We start from the raw sequence: 16,185 nt of genomic DNA on the forward strand, positions 1-16,185 counted from the left end.
AGGATGTCAACTACCTGTGCTTGGGTGAAAAAATAATGCATATAAATTAGTCACTTCCAGAGTTTCTCTAGTATGAAGTTCTAATCAACCTCAATGTTGGAAGGGTCGTAACCCCCAGGCGAAATCGCCATCCTCAGCGAAATTAGATATCACATAGAACAAAAATTTCTCACCGATTTCGTCTGTTAACCTAGGAACCTAGGGTATAGATGATCTGATGGTGATTCAAATTGAAATATTAGACATAAAAATACCTTTGTGACTGATCGTAATATCAGCCTCTGCTTGATCTACTCATCGAACGGCCACGAACGAATCAAATTGCTCCACCACCCACTATGGCTATGTATAAAATTTAGGATCAAATTGCTCATCCTCCATCTATGACTACAGCTAGAACTGAGAACTTATAATCAAATTGGCTAGCCGCCTTGTAAGACCAATGGTTCAACCCATGGCATTTCTATCTTGTTTTGATGATCCAAAAAACAAGTGATTTTAGTGCTAATGAGTTTAGTGTTTAAGTTGTAGATTTACTTAAGCAATCAGCCGAAGTCAAGGAGCTTGGATCAAGGCATTGGAGCTCAAATGGAAGATCAAATGAAGCCTAAGTAAAGAAGAGGAGATCCAAGGAGCTTTGTGGACTTGAAGCCTTGAAGTTCAAATGAAGATCTAGTTGTCTTTAATGCCCAAATAGATCGTAAGAGTCCATTCTATGTTTTAAGATTATTTGAGGCACTCAATTAAGTTAATTAGGGTCCCTAAACATGATAGTATACGGGGGAGAAGACCTAGCTAACACCCACTAAATACTGGATATCATATGGCCCAAAATGTGCACAAAATGGTAGGGCCAGTCGACTGCCCCTTGTTCAGTTGACTGGACATTTTTCAAAATACATATTGTTTGCGAATAGCATGTGGTCCAGCATAGGACCAGTCGACTGGGGGTGTCCGGTCGACTAGACTGCACTTGAAAACTAGCTGTTAGGCTACAATGGCTAGTTGCGGAGAATGTTCGAGAATTACCAAAACACCATTCTAACGACTAGTTTTGGTCTATATATATATATATATATATATATATATATATATATAGAGAGAGAGAGAGAGAGAGAGAGAGAGAGAGAACGGTTCCTACACATATGTGTAGAGAGTTCTCTACACACTAGCTTAAAATACAGTGGGGGCCCACATTGTTTGGGTGATCCAAGCCATCCATTTTAAAGGCTCTCACATAGATAGGGTGTCTACAAAAAATCAGATCCATAGGATCATCCCAACCCTACAATTTGTGGAGGTAAAATGGATGTCTTTAAACCTTCACAAATTAGTCCATTTTTTGCCTCCACAGTTCGAATGGTTAGGATGATCCTATGGATCTGATTTTTTGTGGACACCCTATCTATGTGAGGACCTTAAAAATGAATGGTTTGGATCACCCAAATAATGTGGCCCCCACTGTATTTTAAGCTAGTGTGTAGATAACTTATCTGCACATATGTGTAGGAACCGTTTTCTCAATTGTATATATATATATATATATATATATATATATATATATATGAGTTCCGCTTTCATTTCAAACCAACCAAGACACTCTTAAACATCATTTGAACATGCTAAAGAGTGGAATATATTTGATTAGTGCCTCTTTCATTCTTGGAATACGATTTGGACATAAGATTTAATTGTATACCTTTCTTGAATTGTTGTAAACCTTCAAAGGCATTTGTTTTCTTCCTTGTTTGAGAGATTGTATTTGAGGCAAGTGCGGGGAGACGAGGAGCCTTCTCCGACGGCCAGTGTGGGGAAACACGGAGCCTTCTCTGACGGCAAGTGTGAGGAGTAGAGCTATTCCTTGTAACTTGTTTGATCCTCACCCTTAAGAAGACTGGATAGTGGAACTCACCAAATATCTTGGTGGAGTGGAGTAGGGCTTAGTGTAGATCTAAGGACCGAACCACTATAAATCTCGATGCACTCTTCCCTTACTCTTTTACTTTATTTTCTTTGTGCATTTGAGTTTTAGCTTCCGTTGTACTTATTGCTTATTTTGTTCTTTGAGCTTAAATTTGTTATTAAGTTTTTCAAAAGAGCAAAAGTTTTTATAAACCTAATTCACCCCCCTCTTGGGTTGCCATATTGGGATTTCATTTGGTATCAGAGCTCAAAGCTCTTAATTAGAGATTTTTGAATTTTAAAAAATTTAAAAGAGAAAAGATTTATGGCAACTTCTTCCCCTCAAAATCTTGAGGGTCAATCTACAACTAGGCCTTCATTCTTTAATGGATCCAATTATAGATATTGGAAAGCTAGGATAAAGATTTACCTTAGCGGTCAAGATTTTGAAGTTTGAAGGATCATCCGAGAAGGATATGTAGAACCTTCCATAGAATTAAGCAAATGGGATGGTAAACAAAAGGCCGAGCCCACCGTTAATTAAAAGGCTATGGATGCCCATATTTGTGCTATTTTACCCGAAGATTTCAATAGGGTGACAACCCTTCAAATGGCCAAGGAAATATGAGATACATTGGAGGTAAGTCATGAAGGAACATCCCAAGTCAAGAAGTCTAGAGTAAAAATGCTAGTTAGTGATTTTGAAGCCTTTACCATGCATGAGTTTGAATCTATCTCCGATATGTATACTCGTTTTACTAATATTGTAAATGGGCTTTAATATTTAGGTAAAACGTATACTGATCGTGAGTTGGTGAACAAACTTCTTTAATCTCTTCCTCCAAGTTGGGATCCAAAAGTCATGGCAATTGAAGAAGTAAAGGACCTTGACACCATGAAGATGGAGGAACTAGTTGGATCCTTGATCACCTACGAGATGAAGTTAAAGAAGAGATCAACCCAACTAAAGGAGAAGAAAAGGCCAAAGGAGAAGATGGGTGTAGCATCTAAAGTCTCCCATTCAAGCGACTCCAAAAGTAAGAATGAAGAGAAAATCATTAACAAATTGAAGAAACTTTGGAGTAAGAAAGACAAGAAAGATGGAGAGAAGAAGAATAATGAGAAGAGTGAGAAGAAGAAGACCCAATCCGATGCTACAAGTGCAAAAAGCGGTGTCATATCAAGCCGGATTGTCCCCTGAACAAGCACAGAGGGAAAAAGAAGCATTCAAAGAAGAAGCATAAAGCTCATATAGCCGGTTGGGATGGCTTGAGTGTGAGCGACTTTTCTTCAAGCTCAAGCTCAAGCTCAAGTGAGGATGCTAACATATGCTTCATGGCACTCACCCATTGTAGACACCCCATTTTGACCTGACCCCAATTTCCCCAAATTTCCCAAAGTCGAATAAATTTCCAGAATCAGGTAAAATTCCCGAAGCCTGAGTCCTGAAATCGAACCCCGAGTCCCCAAAATCAAACTTTCAAGTTCCTGAAACCGATTCCCGAAATGCCCTGAAAGCTGAGCCCCGAAGTTTCTAAAATTTGAGGACCAATGGCAAAAGAACATGAAAATCCGAAATTGCCCGTTCGAAAATTATTTTTCAAAATATTCTGGAGGCCCAAATGATCCCGAAACCCCACTGATATCCTTTGGTCAATTACCCCAGCTTTCCCTTGCATTTTTTTTTTGAAATTTACAAAATTTGCACAATACCCTTGAGTTTTGGTAGTGGGCCCCCCCTCTAGCACATAAAATATGCTAAAGAAGGTTGTCCATGAAAGAAAAGGGAGGTAAATATGTCATTTTATTTATAAAAGTAGAGTGCAATGGCAAGATGGTAAAATACCTTATCCTTGGGGTACTTTTGTAAAGTTGACATGACTTTCTTTGCAAGCAAAGAGCATGGACCATTGGATAAGAGAGGTGAGGTGTAGGGTCTGGATGAGCTAGAATATTATAGGTCTTTTGTGATAAAGAGGTGAGATCAATGGTTGAGAACAACCATGAAAGGAAAGATGCCAAATGAAGGGATGGGATTAGCCTAGGGAAAAGCCCTAACTATAAAACCAAAAGAGAGATCGTAAAAAAGGAGAGGGGATTCATTTTTTTTTTTTTTTGCTCGTTGGGGAGAGAGAGGGAGGCAGAGAAAGCAAAAATAGGGAGGAGGAGACAGAGAAGAACTCAGCCTCAGTTCACCCTCTTCTTCTACCTTCTTCTGAATCCGGTTGCCACCACCTCCATCGTCTTCTCCAATCTGCTTCTTCTCTGCAAATCCAAATCCCCAACCACCTCCTAATCTAAGCCACGGCAAAACCCATTTCATTCTCAGCCAAACCCATCTTCAACCTCTCTCAACTCCGGCCGGAATCCGGCAAGTCTATCCACTAGCCACCATCATCCCCATTTACAATCACAACCATTGCTCAAACCCACGTCATTTTCTACATTTTTTTCCGAGAAACCTCTTTTCTAAAACCCCCTACCACCACCACTAACTATTTTGCCTCAAACCCAAGCCACCGACCCTCACCTCTGCAATTTCAGCCGCCGTCCCCAACACCTTTCCCATCGCTGGCCATCCACAAACCCCACTCCATTACCGCCGACCATCATCTCAAACCCACCCTCTGTTTTATCCAAAAATCCATTTGATTCTCTTGTTTTGAAGTTGCAGAGGAGAAACAGAGGGAGGAGAGAAAAAGGGAGCCACCATCTTCGCCTCCTCCTCCGGCCGGAATCCGGTCATCTTCCACGGCAAGCCCCACCGGAATCCGACCACCGCTCACTGCCATCTGCCCCTCTCCACTATCTTAAAACCCATTTTCATAGCCACCATCATTCGTTCATCCCAGATTTTGGAGTTTCCATTAGAACAGAGAGAGAGAGAGAGAGAGAGAGAGAGAGAGAGAGAGAGAGAGAGGATTTGGGCTTTCTTCTCCGGCGGTTTCGCCGGTGCCGGCCGTTTCACCTTCATCTCTGCGAATCTGACCCTACCACCACCTTCTTCTTCTCTAACCCCTTTTCCATCATCTTCACCACCTCTAACCCAATTCCATTTTATACCCAAACCCATCCAAACCCTCCTCCATTTCCTACCTTAAACCCATCCCATTTCTTCACCCCAAACCCCTTCCGCTTTGGTCCTAGATCCCCAGCCGTGATCTTGTTTCTCCGGCCAAATTTCCATTAATTTCAGCCAATATCTTTCCCAACACCATTTCGCCTTGATCCGTCAACAGACCCCATTCCCATTGACCCAAATCCCATAGACCCTCTTCAGCCCTTGTACACAACCACCTAATCTGAAGCCAGAAAGGTAAGAGGAACGAAGAGAGCATGTGTCTTCGCAAAAATCCGTTAGCCTTACCTTTGAAGGAGATGAGCCAACGGTTGCGACGATTCTGAATTCAAAAGAAAAAGCTCATCTACACCTATTCAAATTCAGGTAATCTTCTTCTTCATTTTTCCAATTCATGCTTAGAATGTGAATGTGTAGGTTTGTTACTGTGGTTTTTGTTAGTTCCTCATGCTAGGTCCTTGCATCTTTGATTATCCTTCAAATCTAAAAAAATCAGAGTAGTGAGGTTCTGACCTTAACCCAAGTTCCCATTTCCTTCGGATATAATTGGATCAACTTGATTTCTCATTTCCATTACCATGTGCTTCGTTGTTTTTCTTAACTTTGACACAGGGTTATCTTGATTTCTCCCTCTCATTCGATTCCATTTTGAATATCTCATTTCATGAATTGTAATAGATTCAATGCCAGCTTGGTGTAAGAAGACAAAATGGGCTCGCAAGGTAGGAGATACGATAATAGCACCAGGCTGGCTATGTCGCTTGTAGAGCAAGATATTGACACCACCATGTTTTAATAAGATTCACAGAGCGTTTCAGGCATATCATTTGATGGGCTTGTAATTTTTTTTTAAGAGCTGTGATACTTTCCTAATAGTCCATGGAATTCTAAATGATGGGATGCTCTTATGTACCTTATTAAGGCGTTGCAGTGTTAATGACATTCTCATCCTACAGCGATTGCAATTTCTTTTGGCACTGCCTTGCCTTTGCAATAATTTAAAATTGGGTTTCACTTTCCTTTGTAACTTGATTTTCTTTAGGCCTGAATCCTAGAGCTTTCCTGATCATGTGTTGCAACCAAATTGGATTCATTGCTATCGTGAAACATTGGTTGATGATATTTTGGATTGTACCCAAACTTCCATTTCCTTTTTTAGCCCATAGCAACCCCTCAATTAACAGTATATGCATTACCTTATTTTGATGGGTGCGTCAAATTCATCTGTTTCCAGTTAAAGTGCCTATGGCCCATCAGTCATATTCTCTATATACATGACTCCCTTGGCATTTATATTTATATTCCGTCTTCGTTGGGCTCGGTCTTCTCGTACATGTATAGGGATTTGAAAGGGGCCTTCATTGTAGCGTAGGGATCATTTTTGTTTCAGGAGATGGATGTGGCGATGACGGAATGCTTCTTGAGCCAACCCCTTGCCCTTCCTCTCATTTCCCCCATCTCAGGGTTTTCACAGGGTTTGAGGGGTTTCCTTTCTCTTCGGGACTACTCATTGCATGTTCTTTGGGATACTCTTCGCATTTCGGGATTCCACCGATTTTGGGAACATTTCGTTATCCTCTTCTGGTTTAGGCTATGACGGACGGCAACCTCTTGAGCCAAACCCCCCCTTTCGATCAAAAGGGATAAAAATACATAAAAATCAAATAACAAAAACAACAAAAAACATCAAAAAACACTCAAAGCGTTTTTCGAAAAGCTGTTTCGAACTACGTTGGCTTGATCCCTTCCACAGGGTACGTAGGTAGCTTGGGTCCACCCAAGTCCAGTCAAACCTTTTAATAAACATTTTCAAACATTTCAAAACAAAAGCAAAAATGGGCAAGGATGATGATCGTCAGGTCACTCGGAGTCCCCTTTTCATTCAATTTCCGATTTCGATCGTGGTTTTCCGGTTTTCATCGGCTTTCCGACGTTTTATCGGGTTTTGGGACGGGCGATGACGTAGCGTGGTCCCTTTACAGGGATTGTCCTCGCTGAGCCCAACGATAGGTCATGACGACCGCGAGACTTGTCCGATCTTCAGCAGATTAGGGTCGCTGGGCTTGATTCCTTTTGAATCGCCCTCTGAGCCTATCGTGTGTTCCATTTTCTTTTCCCTGGCATTCTCGGTCCTCATGTACCGTTGATTTTCCGATTCATTTCTTTCCCTGTATCTTTTAGTTCATTGTGTGTTTATCTTTGACTCCTTATGTGCTACCTTGGCTTGCTTACTTTTCTAGTATGAGATTGATTATTATTTTCTTTGCATTATCTCTTACATAGGCTCGCATGCTAGTGTGTTTATTCTATTGCTTTGGTACTTTACTGTTGTGCTTATCTGTCCTCTCACCTGCTTAGTTGTAGCATTTATTCACCTTATCTTGATTATCTGCTTAGCTGTAGCTGTGCGTGCGGATGTTACTGCTTTCCTAGATGTGATGGGTTAGGATTAGAAGCGGTGAGTTAGGATTTGGATGTTTATTTTCTTTTGCCCATCCCCGGGTCATGCATGCTTAGATAGACGTGTCTTCGGGGATACTCGTTCCCATTTCACATGATTTTAGCCCAAAATTCTTCAAAATTAATTAAAAATGACATAAGAGACCAGGTGCTTGCACTTGGGCGAATTGGGGGCGCTTAATACCTTCCCCATTCGTCATCAGGCATGGACTTTTGTATCTCTGGTTATCCGTTGCAACAGAGTATTTCATGGGATCCAGGGCCTACTTCCCTGGATGGCGACTCTTCTTTGTTATAGGTACATCTCGGTTCCGGGCTAGTCCTTGAATCGAGAGGTATCTCATTTGTATCGCCACCCATGCTGTGAGTGGCACCATTTCGAGAGTTCCTTGGTAGAGCTCTCCTTCACATCGTGGAGGTCTCAGAGGATTGAGAGGGGGATCACGCGTCCCTCGCTCACCGTCCTCTCGGGATCGAGGTCCACACCCATGAAGATGAGGTAACAAGTTTATGTTCTAGTAGTAGTAGTAGTGATGATGATGATGTTTCCTACAATGATTTGCTAAGTACTTTAAGGAAACAAGTTTCAAAAAATAAAGTTATTTTGGAATCAAATTCAATAGTTCAAAAAGAACTTCAAGTTTTGAAAGAGTTTTCTTCTAAATCTCAAGTTGAATGTAATGATTTTGAAAGTCTTAAGTTTGAGAATATTTTACTTAAAAGTGATTTGGATGAACTTAAGGGCCAAGTGAAGAAATTTCAAAACGTGGCAAGTTCCTCCAAAAGATTTGAACATGAAAGAAACAAAAATTCTAAAACAAATTAACCATCTTCAAATTAAAAATGAAAGAACTAGAATATGTCTAAATGGATTCATAAATGATTATAAAATTATAGACATTATTCTTAGAAAATCTATAATAATGTCTATAATTTTGGGCGACGAAGAAGCAGCATGTGCATAAGATGAGTGTAGCGGAGGTGCGAATGCTTAGATGGATGTGCAGCCACAAAAAGGTTAGATAGAATTAAAAATGAAGACATTCGTAAAAAGGTGGGGGTGGCACCAATTGAGGAGAGGATGAGAGAACACCGCTTAAGACGGTTTGGACATATCCAACGTAGGCCTTTGGATGCTCAGTGAGAAGAGGAGACTCGTGCCAAATTGACGGAGTAAAAAGAGGTAGGGGTAGACCGAAAACAACTTGAGTAGAAACAATGAGGAAAGACTTGATAGCTAGGAACATAACAGAGAACATGACATTGGATATGATAGAATGAAAGAAAATGATCCACGTGGAAGAACCCAACTAAAGCCAGGATTAGAGCCGGGTAGAATCCTTTCACCTTCTTCATGAAATTTTTCTAAAGGATTCATTTAGCCGACCCCAACTAGTTTGGGACAAAGGCTTTGTTGAGTATTATTCTTAGAAAATCTAGATATGTGCCTAGACATGTTAAATCATATCCATATAGTAGATTTGCTAACCCAAATGTTAGTTGTCATTATTGTGGTGAGCATGGCCATTTTCAATTCCAATGTCATCACAAATGAGTTAGTGATAGTAGTGGCACCAAGGCAACTTGGATTCCCAAAGCCCCAACCTAAATCTTTCATGATTTTAACTTAGATTTAGGGGCTTGTACAATATTTGAATATATTTTGGATGTTTTGTGGTTTTTGCCCATGGTTCAACCTCATTTTGGTATTTTAAAATCCTTGGGGTTGCATTTTTTTTAAACCCTTCTTAAATTACATTTTTAATCTTGATAGGGGGAGTTTAGTATATCAAAGGGGGAGTTTGAACTTGTTTTATAGTTATCTTTACCCCATTTTGAAAACCCCTCCTGATTTGGATGGAAAACAAGAAAAATAATAAAATAATAATAATAAAAGGGTTTTTTTGAAACTTTCTTAACATAGAGGGAGGAAATCATTTGCATATCTTCTTTAAAAACCCTTTTAAATCCGTTTCCTTACCTCTTCTTTTTGTTGATGACAAAGGGGGAGAGAATTTGAGATGAATGTTTTACTTAGGGGGAGAGATATGTTGATATATGTGTATTAGATAGGGGGAGAGATATTGCATTGCTTTTATTTTGTATACATCTTGCATGTATGTAGGAATTTTTATTGGAAAATCTCTTGTGTGTTGTCATCATCAGAAAGAGGGAGATTGTAAGCCCAATGGTTCAAATGATTAGTGCTAAACCCAATTTACCCCCCTCTTAGGTTACCATATTAGGATTTCATTTGGTAAAAACCCAATTCACCCCTCTCTTGAGTTGCCATATTGAGATTTCATTTGGTATCAGAGCTCAAGGCTCTTACTTAGAGATTTTTGGATTTTCAAAATTTTAAAAGAGAAAAGATCTATGGCAACCTCTTCCTCTAAAAATCTTGAGGGTCAATTTACATCTGGGCGGCCATTTTTTAATGGATCCAAAGGCTAAGAGGAAGATTTACCTTAGAGGTCAAGATTTTAAAGTTTGGAGGATCATCCAAGAAGGATATGTAGAACCTTCCAAAGAGTTAAGCAAATGGGATGATAAAGAAAAGGCCGAGTCCACCATTAATTACAAGGCCTCACTAACACACCCTTAAGATTGGATATCATATGGCCCAAAATGTGCACAAAATGTCAGGGACAGTCGACTGCCCCTTGTCCAGTCGACTGAAATACACACTGCTTGCGAACAGCATGTGGTCCAGTATAGGACCAATCAACTGGGGGTGTCCAGTCGATTGGACTACACTTGAAATCTAGCTGTTAGGCTACAACAGCTAATTGCGAAGAATGTTGCAGAAATTACCAAAATGCCATTCTAACAGCTAGTTTTGATCTAAAACTATATATGAGTTCCCCTTTCATTCTAAACCAACCAAAACACTCTTAAACATCATTTGAACATCCTAAAGAGTGGAATATATTTGATTAGTGCCTCTTTCATTCTTAGAACAAGATTTGGACATAGGATTAATTTGTATACCTTTCTTGAGTTGTGTAAACCTTCAATGGCATTTGTTTGCTTCCTTCTTTGAGAGATTGTATTTGAGGCAAGTGCGGGGAGACGCGGAGCCTTCTCCGACACCCAATGTGGGGAGACGCGGATCCTTCTCTGACGACAAGTGTGAGGAGCGGAGCCATTCCTTGTAACCGGTTTGATCCTCATCCTTAAGAGGATTGGATAGAGGAACTCACCTAATATCTTGGTGGAGTGGAGTAGGCCTCAGTGTGAGTCTAAGGACCGAACCACTATAAATCTCTGTTCACTCTTCCCTTACTTTTTTACTTTATTTTCTTTGTGCATTTGAGTTTTAGCTTCCGTTGCGCTTATTGCTTATTTTGTTCTTTAAGCTTAAATTTGTTATTAAGTTTTCCAAAAGAGCAAAAGTTTTTATAAACCCAATTCACTCCCCTCTTAGGTTGTCATATTGGGATTTCATGCCTGCTATGGCTCGGTATAAAAGAATACTTTCTAATCATCTTTATTTAGGATTAGTGTTGTCGCAGTAAAGGAGAAGAAACATTCGAGAAGGAAGCAAAACATGACACTTCATGCCAGAAGAGACTGTAAACAAAAGACATGATGACTTTCATTGATTGGAGATAGGGAAACAGTTTTCTAACCATAAGCTATAAATCAGGAAGCCTTTACTTGGCTTCCATACATCAAACACCTAGAAACATATGTTCCATTTTGCCTCTTCTACTTCACTACACTTGGCTTGTTTGAAAATTCGAGATCGCCCCGTTGTCCCGCTGTCAAAGCCCCGCTGAAGAAAACACCACCAAAAATGTTGAAAGAAAAATAAAAGACTCATAAGGAGCCTTGTTTAAAGCAAATAAATGGGGCATAGCTAAACATTTGAAAGGATTATATGGGTAAAAGAAATGAAACCTAGACCGGAAACTATCAATTAATGTGCTAAACCAAAAAAGCCAAAAGATACAACTTCACCCAACCATAAAATAATCAATACTTTCACTATAAAATGTCAAGCAAAATGGCACTTCATAGAACTAAAATCACGATAATTTCTGAAATTTCTAAAAAAATACTATATTATTAAAAAAAATTGAATTTCATGAAATTTCCGAAATTTCTGAAATTTCAGCCAAAATTTGATAAACCTGAAATTTCGGATTTCGTGAAATTTCGCGGTAACGGTGTCAACCGAAATCCATGATGGTTTATTTTCAGTTAATGCACATTTGTCCGGTAAAAATATGTTTCGAGGAGTCTATACTCTGTATATAATGAAAACATGCGACATTGAAACATGTGATTGACGGCAAGTTGCATCAACTCAATGAATCAAGCAAATCAAGGAAAAGGAACACACAGATCAGGCAGTCTCTGTCAGACGAACAACTCCAAAACATAGTGCTAAAGTTAAGGTTGTGACTTACGCTCAATCTTCGATATTATCTTCAGGCATGGCACATATACTAGAGTAGCATGGTAACATTTCCTTACATGAACACGAATACTTATATAATGTCCACTGGTGCAGACAATGTTCATGACTCATAGTAATCAAAGCCAAGCTGTCTACACAGTTCAGTGTGAAGGAAATTGCATCTTAATTCTCAACATGAATAGTCCAGAGGAATAATGATTTAGAAGCTCAGCTCCATGTAGAATATAAGTGAGATAAACATAAAGGAGAAACCTGAAAGATGGAGGATAACAACAACATTTCAAAACTCGGGCTTTGAGAACTTGAGTGAGATCTAGCCAAAAGGGTTGGAGCTCGAAATAGTACACAGGGCTGAACAAGGGAAAGGAAAAAAAATAAAATGCTGGAAAACAAGCAAGAAATATGTAGCCTTTCCTATGGCTACTTTTAGAGAAATAAGCAGGTAATAGATTTTCAAGACTGAACATATACTCAGCAATTTCTCATAGGCAGCTATAAAAGTTCAGACTTGTTTCCAAATCCATAATCATTTCCAATTAGCCACATATAGCATTCCAATGTAATCAGAAAAGGAATGAGATCAGCTATAAACGGAGTGTTGTCCTAAGCCAGTAGGAATCGGAACTAAAGTCATGAACTCCTAAACATGGGTCATGATAACCACAGCACCCCTTAAGATTCCAAACAACTAACTATTCAACCATCATATTAATTGTTATAAATATGAATAGATTTTTTAGAGAAAATCAGGTTTGGAATTATATCTTTCCAATAGAAACAATTGTAAGGTATCAGGCAAACCTTTTTTTACTATAGATTATACACCAATGAAGAGGAAACAACTAAAGTATTGGAACTAAAAACTAAACAGGTTTCATCCTAACCTCATAGCCACTAACTTAAAAGGTTAAAATAAGAAATGACACCTATCTTAGTATGTCCTCTTTTTTTGAATGATGCACGTCAATGTGTCCTATAGGTAAAAAAGTAAAAAGTGAATCAAATAAGACAAAGTGAAATGGTGTAAAATGCCTCCATTTATGGGTTTCAATACCATTTCCCTTCTTTAGTTTATAAATATTTAGATTCTTTAAATAACCATGCTTCCACGATAAATTTGAAGTGGCGCTTTAACGAAAAAAGTGACAAAATAATATCTTACTAGTGCAAGAAGTAGCTCTGCTATCTTAATACAGATTCATGTAGCAAGGGGTGGAAAAAACTCAAACAATGAATACAACATAAAGGATGTTACCAAATACTTGAACGTCAAGCAAGTGATTTTTTCATTCCTCACATTTATAATTCGATTTATGCAGGACAAATCCAGCAAGAAAACTTCCAATTAAGTACCAATGAACTCATACCTGCTTCACGGACGGTAGCGATAGCAGGTTTAAGTATATCATCTTCAATATTCTCCCTTATTGCTTTGATAAGGTCATGTTTCGCAATTCTCGATGCCTGGAAGTCACATTATAGAAAGGAATCTAGCTAAATACTTAATGCCAAACTACAATATCAACAGCCAAATTGTATATTTAAAACAATTTACCTTGTAGTCATTATACAGATTTTCTAGTGCTTCCATAGTGGATTGAGGAAGATGCCTTCTCAATACAGAAAGTAGTACTCGGAAAAGCGGGTGGGGACGAGTATTCGCCATGGGCAAACCCTGGAGAACAACAAACCATCGGTTCTTGAAAAGCATATAACGAACAATAAGATGGAAAGAAGCATTAATGAAAATGACATCCAAATCGTACTGCTTGAAAAGGAGGACGTGGAACAGATCTAAGAATTTCTCTCAAAGAACCACCATGAGACTGTAGCAGAACAGTGGAATTCAGAGCGCTTCTTCTCCTCAATAGCTCTGGAGAACAAACTCAAGCAACATTAGGTAACCAGGCAATTTTTTGATAGAATCATACACAATTTGGAGAATACAAAAGGATATTCACAAGCAGGACAAGAAGACTACCTCGTAGATGCTCCGAAAGTGAGAAACTCACGACATATTCAGGGAGAATATGCGTATTCATGCGCATGCTCCACATCACGTAGCATTTAGGATCACCAACATCATCAACCCCGCTATCGAAGCGTTCGTCAGTAGGGCGGAATTGATGAGACCACATCGTTATTTTTTCCATTTTGCCCATTATGACACGGCATAACACCATATAACATTTTTCATCATCATCATCAGGCTCCAATTGAGATGCACTAGAGACAAATAATACCCATTGTGTTCAGCAGACTAATATATGATATTTCCCTCAGTTTACAGATTAAATATGATAGAAACTCTCACTAATAATGCTTTATTTGATTAAGAGAAAAGGGTGCTAAACAGGAAGTCAACATGGTTGTCAATAAGCTGTGTCTATCTTCATTAAAAAGACCAGAAACCTTTTATTATATGTTCTGGTGACCCATTGTTCATCTTAAATAAACTTCTCTACATATTGATAGCTTAATTAAGGGAAATGTTATCAGCACTACTGTATTTTGATGATGGCACTCCACACTTCAATAAAAGTACGGTATGGCCTGCACCATAAGTTGATCCAAACCGTCCACTAGATGGGCCACGGCCTAAATAGGTTGTGCCCCGAAAATCATTTCCATAGGTTGATCCTAACCCTCTGATCTGAATGTTAGAGGCTTGATCATAACCCCCAATAGATCGGAGGGTTAGAATCAATCTATGGAAATGATTTTCTGGGCACAACCTATTTAGGCTGTGGCCCATCTAATGGGCGGTTTGGATCATCCTATGGTGAGGGCCATACCGTACTTTTAATAAAGTGAGCGTGCCCACATCAAAATACAGTAGTGCTGATAACATTTCCCTTAATATATCTTCTATATACGTAATGCACATCTGTATATCCTTGCTTTGTCGGTGAATTAATAAGTTATGAACACGAAGAATTATAATTTATTGATCCACGCAAACCAAACATGTATAAATCTATGTAGAAAAGTAAGAATGCAGCTAAGCAGGTGGTGAATTATGTACATAATTAACCGAGCTAGCCAAACGTGTTTTAAACTTTTTAGAAGCTAAAAATGGGATAGAAACCTTACCAACCACAGCACACAGTATAAAACTATAAATTCAAGTGTTACCTTGCAAATGATAACTCTTCAGGAGAGAGATATATGCCAATGCCATAGCAGTTGCCACCATTTCTGGCTTGAACCTGTCCAAAGCCTTGCAAAACTAATCTCTCTACAACCTTACGAGATGCCCCATGCCAGGCTAACCTAACATTTCCATCCCCACGCCTAGCCTTTGTCATCTCTACATTCCTTTCAAAGGCCTGAAATCGGGCGCTACTCATCGAACTTGCATATGAACAAGAATAGATTTCCTCAACTTTCACCCTTGAATCAATCTTTACCATCCCAGCCAAGAACAGATCCTTGACTGCAATGTAAGACCTATCGCTTTCCGACAACTTTGCTAGAAGCCTACCCATTGAATCCAAAGTGGGTCTCCTACGAGACATTTCGAATTCAGATGACCTCGACAAACAGACCCGTTTCCTTGAGTCTGTTTCACCTAAGCACTCCAAAGCTCGCTTGGAGGATCTAGGACAATCAAAACCACTGTCTCCATCTATAAACGCCTTTGGGAAGAAACATTTCCCATTGACATCAATCCAAGCAACTGAACGTTCACGCCCGGAATTTAAATCAATGAGTATCATTCTAAGAAAATCAACCAAATGAGTGGAACCATCAATTTCCACTACTGTGGACCCATTCCCAGACGCGAAAGCCGTCTTGAGAATTTCGAAAACCTCGGCTGAGAAATCCGTCCAGCCATCGTTCAACAAGAACATGAGCCTTGCCGGAACGGCGCTCTTCTCATAGTTTTGCCGGTTCTGCAGAAATGCCAAGCAGCTGGAGGGAAGACATTGGCCGGCATTCCGGTCAGGCTGCCGGGACGGTCCTGCGGAGGCAATAGTTACAGATTTGCCCCCGCCAGGCGCCACCTCAGCTGCATTGGCACTGCCATTATTTGAAGTGGCAGGAACGTAATTTTCAGCTTGGCCCTCCATGTCAGATTAATACAGTAAAAAGTAAAGAGAGAGAGAGGGAGAGAGAATAAAGGTGGAAAAAACAAGAAAACTAGGGTTTGAGAATTATCGGAAGAATATTCTCTACAGATGAAAACTAGATCAAAAGATTTCGAATCTGCAGAAGAAAAATCAGCTGAGAAGACTCAAAATCAGATTAAACTAAAAAAAAACAGTTCTTTTTCTAGTTAAAACAAATAAAATACTAGATTTTTAGTATTGCTTTC

General features: G+C 39.4%; 1 protein-coding gene across 1 annotated transcript; it reads right to left on the reverse strand.

Annotated features, from left to right (window-relative positions):
- Window positions 1-11,145: 11,145 nt before the first annotated feature.
- LOC143891851 (putative inactive poly [ADP-ribose] polymerase SRO2) lies at window positions 11,146-15,940 on the reverse strand. Its single transcript, XM_077396359.1, has 6 exons — window positions 15,003-15,940; window positions 13,849-14,093; window positions 13,634-13,740; window positions 13,423-13,542; window positions 13,235-13,331; window positions 11,146-11,219 (listed from the first exon to the last, which is right to left on the reverse strand). Exons 1-6 carry the CDS (start codon window positions 15,938-15,940, stop codon window positions 11,209-11,211), a joined length of 1,518 nt encoding a protein of 505 aa, XP_077252474.1. The 3' UTR covers window positions 11,146-11,208.
- Window positions 15,941-16,185: the final 245 nt, after the last annotated feature.

Source organism: Tasmannia lanceolata, unplaced genomic scaffold (genome assembly GCF_043159265.1).
Source record: "Tasmannia lanceolata isolate RefF3 unplaced genomic scaffold, GAP_Taslan_0.1 ptg000015l, whole genome shotgun sequence".
NCBI classification, from domain to species: Eukaryota; Viridiplantae; Streptophyta; class Magnoliopsida; order Canellales; family Winteraceae; genus Tasmannia; species Tasmannia lanceolata.

Bases quoted from the DNA above. Each gene is read 5' to 3' on its own strand.
- LOC143891851 (XM_077396359.1), bottom strand. From the start codon at position 15,940: ATGGAGGGCCAAGCTGAAAATTACGTTCCTGCCACTTCAAATAATGGC. The intron at 14,094-15,002 runs GTAACACTTGAA...ATTTGTCTCTAG, and splicing joins GAAGAGTTATCATTTGCAAG to TGCATCTCAATTGGAGCCTG. The intron at 13,543-13,633 runs GTACGATTTGGA...GTTGTTCTCCAG, and splicing joins CACGTCCTCCTTTTCAAGCA to GGTTTGCCCATGGCGAATAC.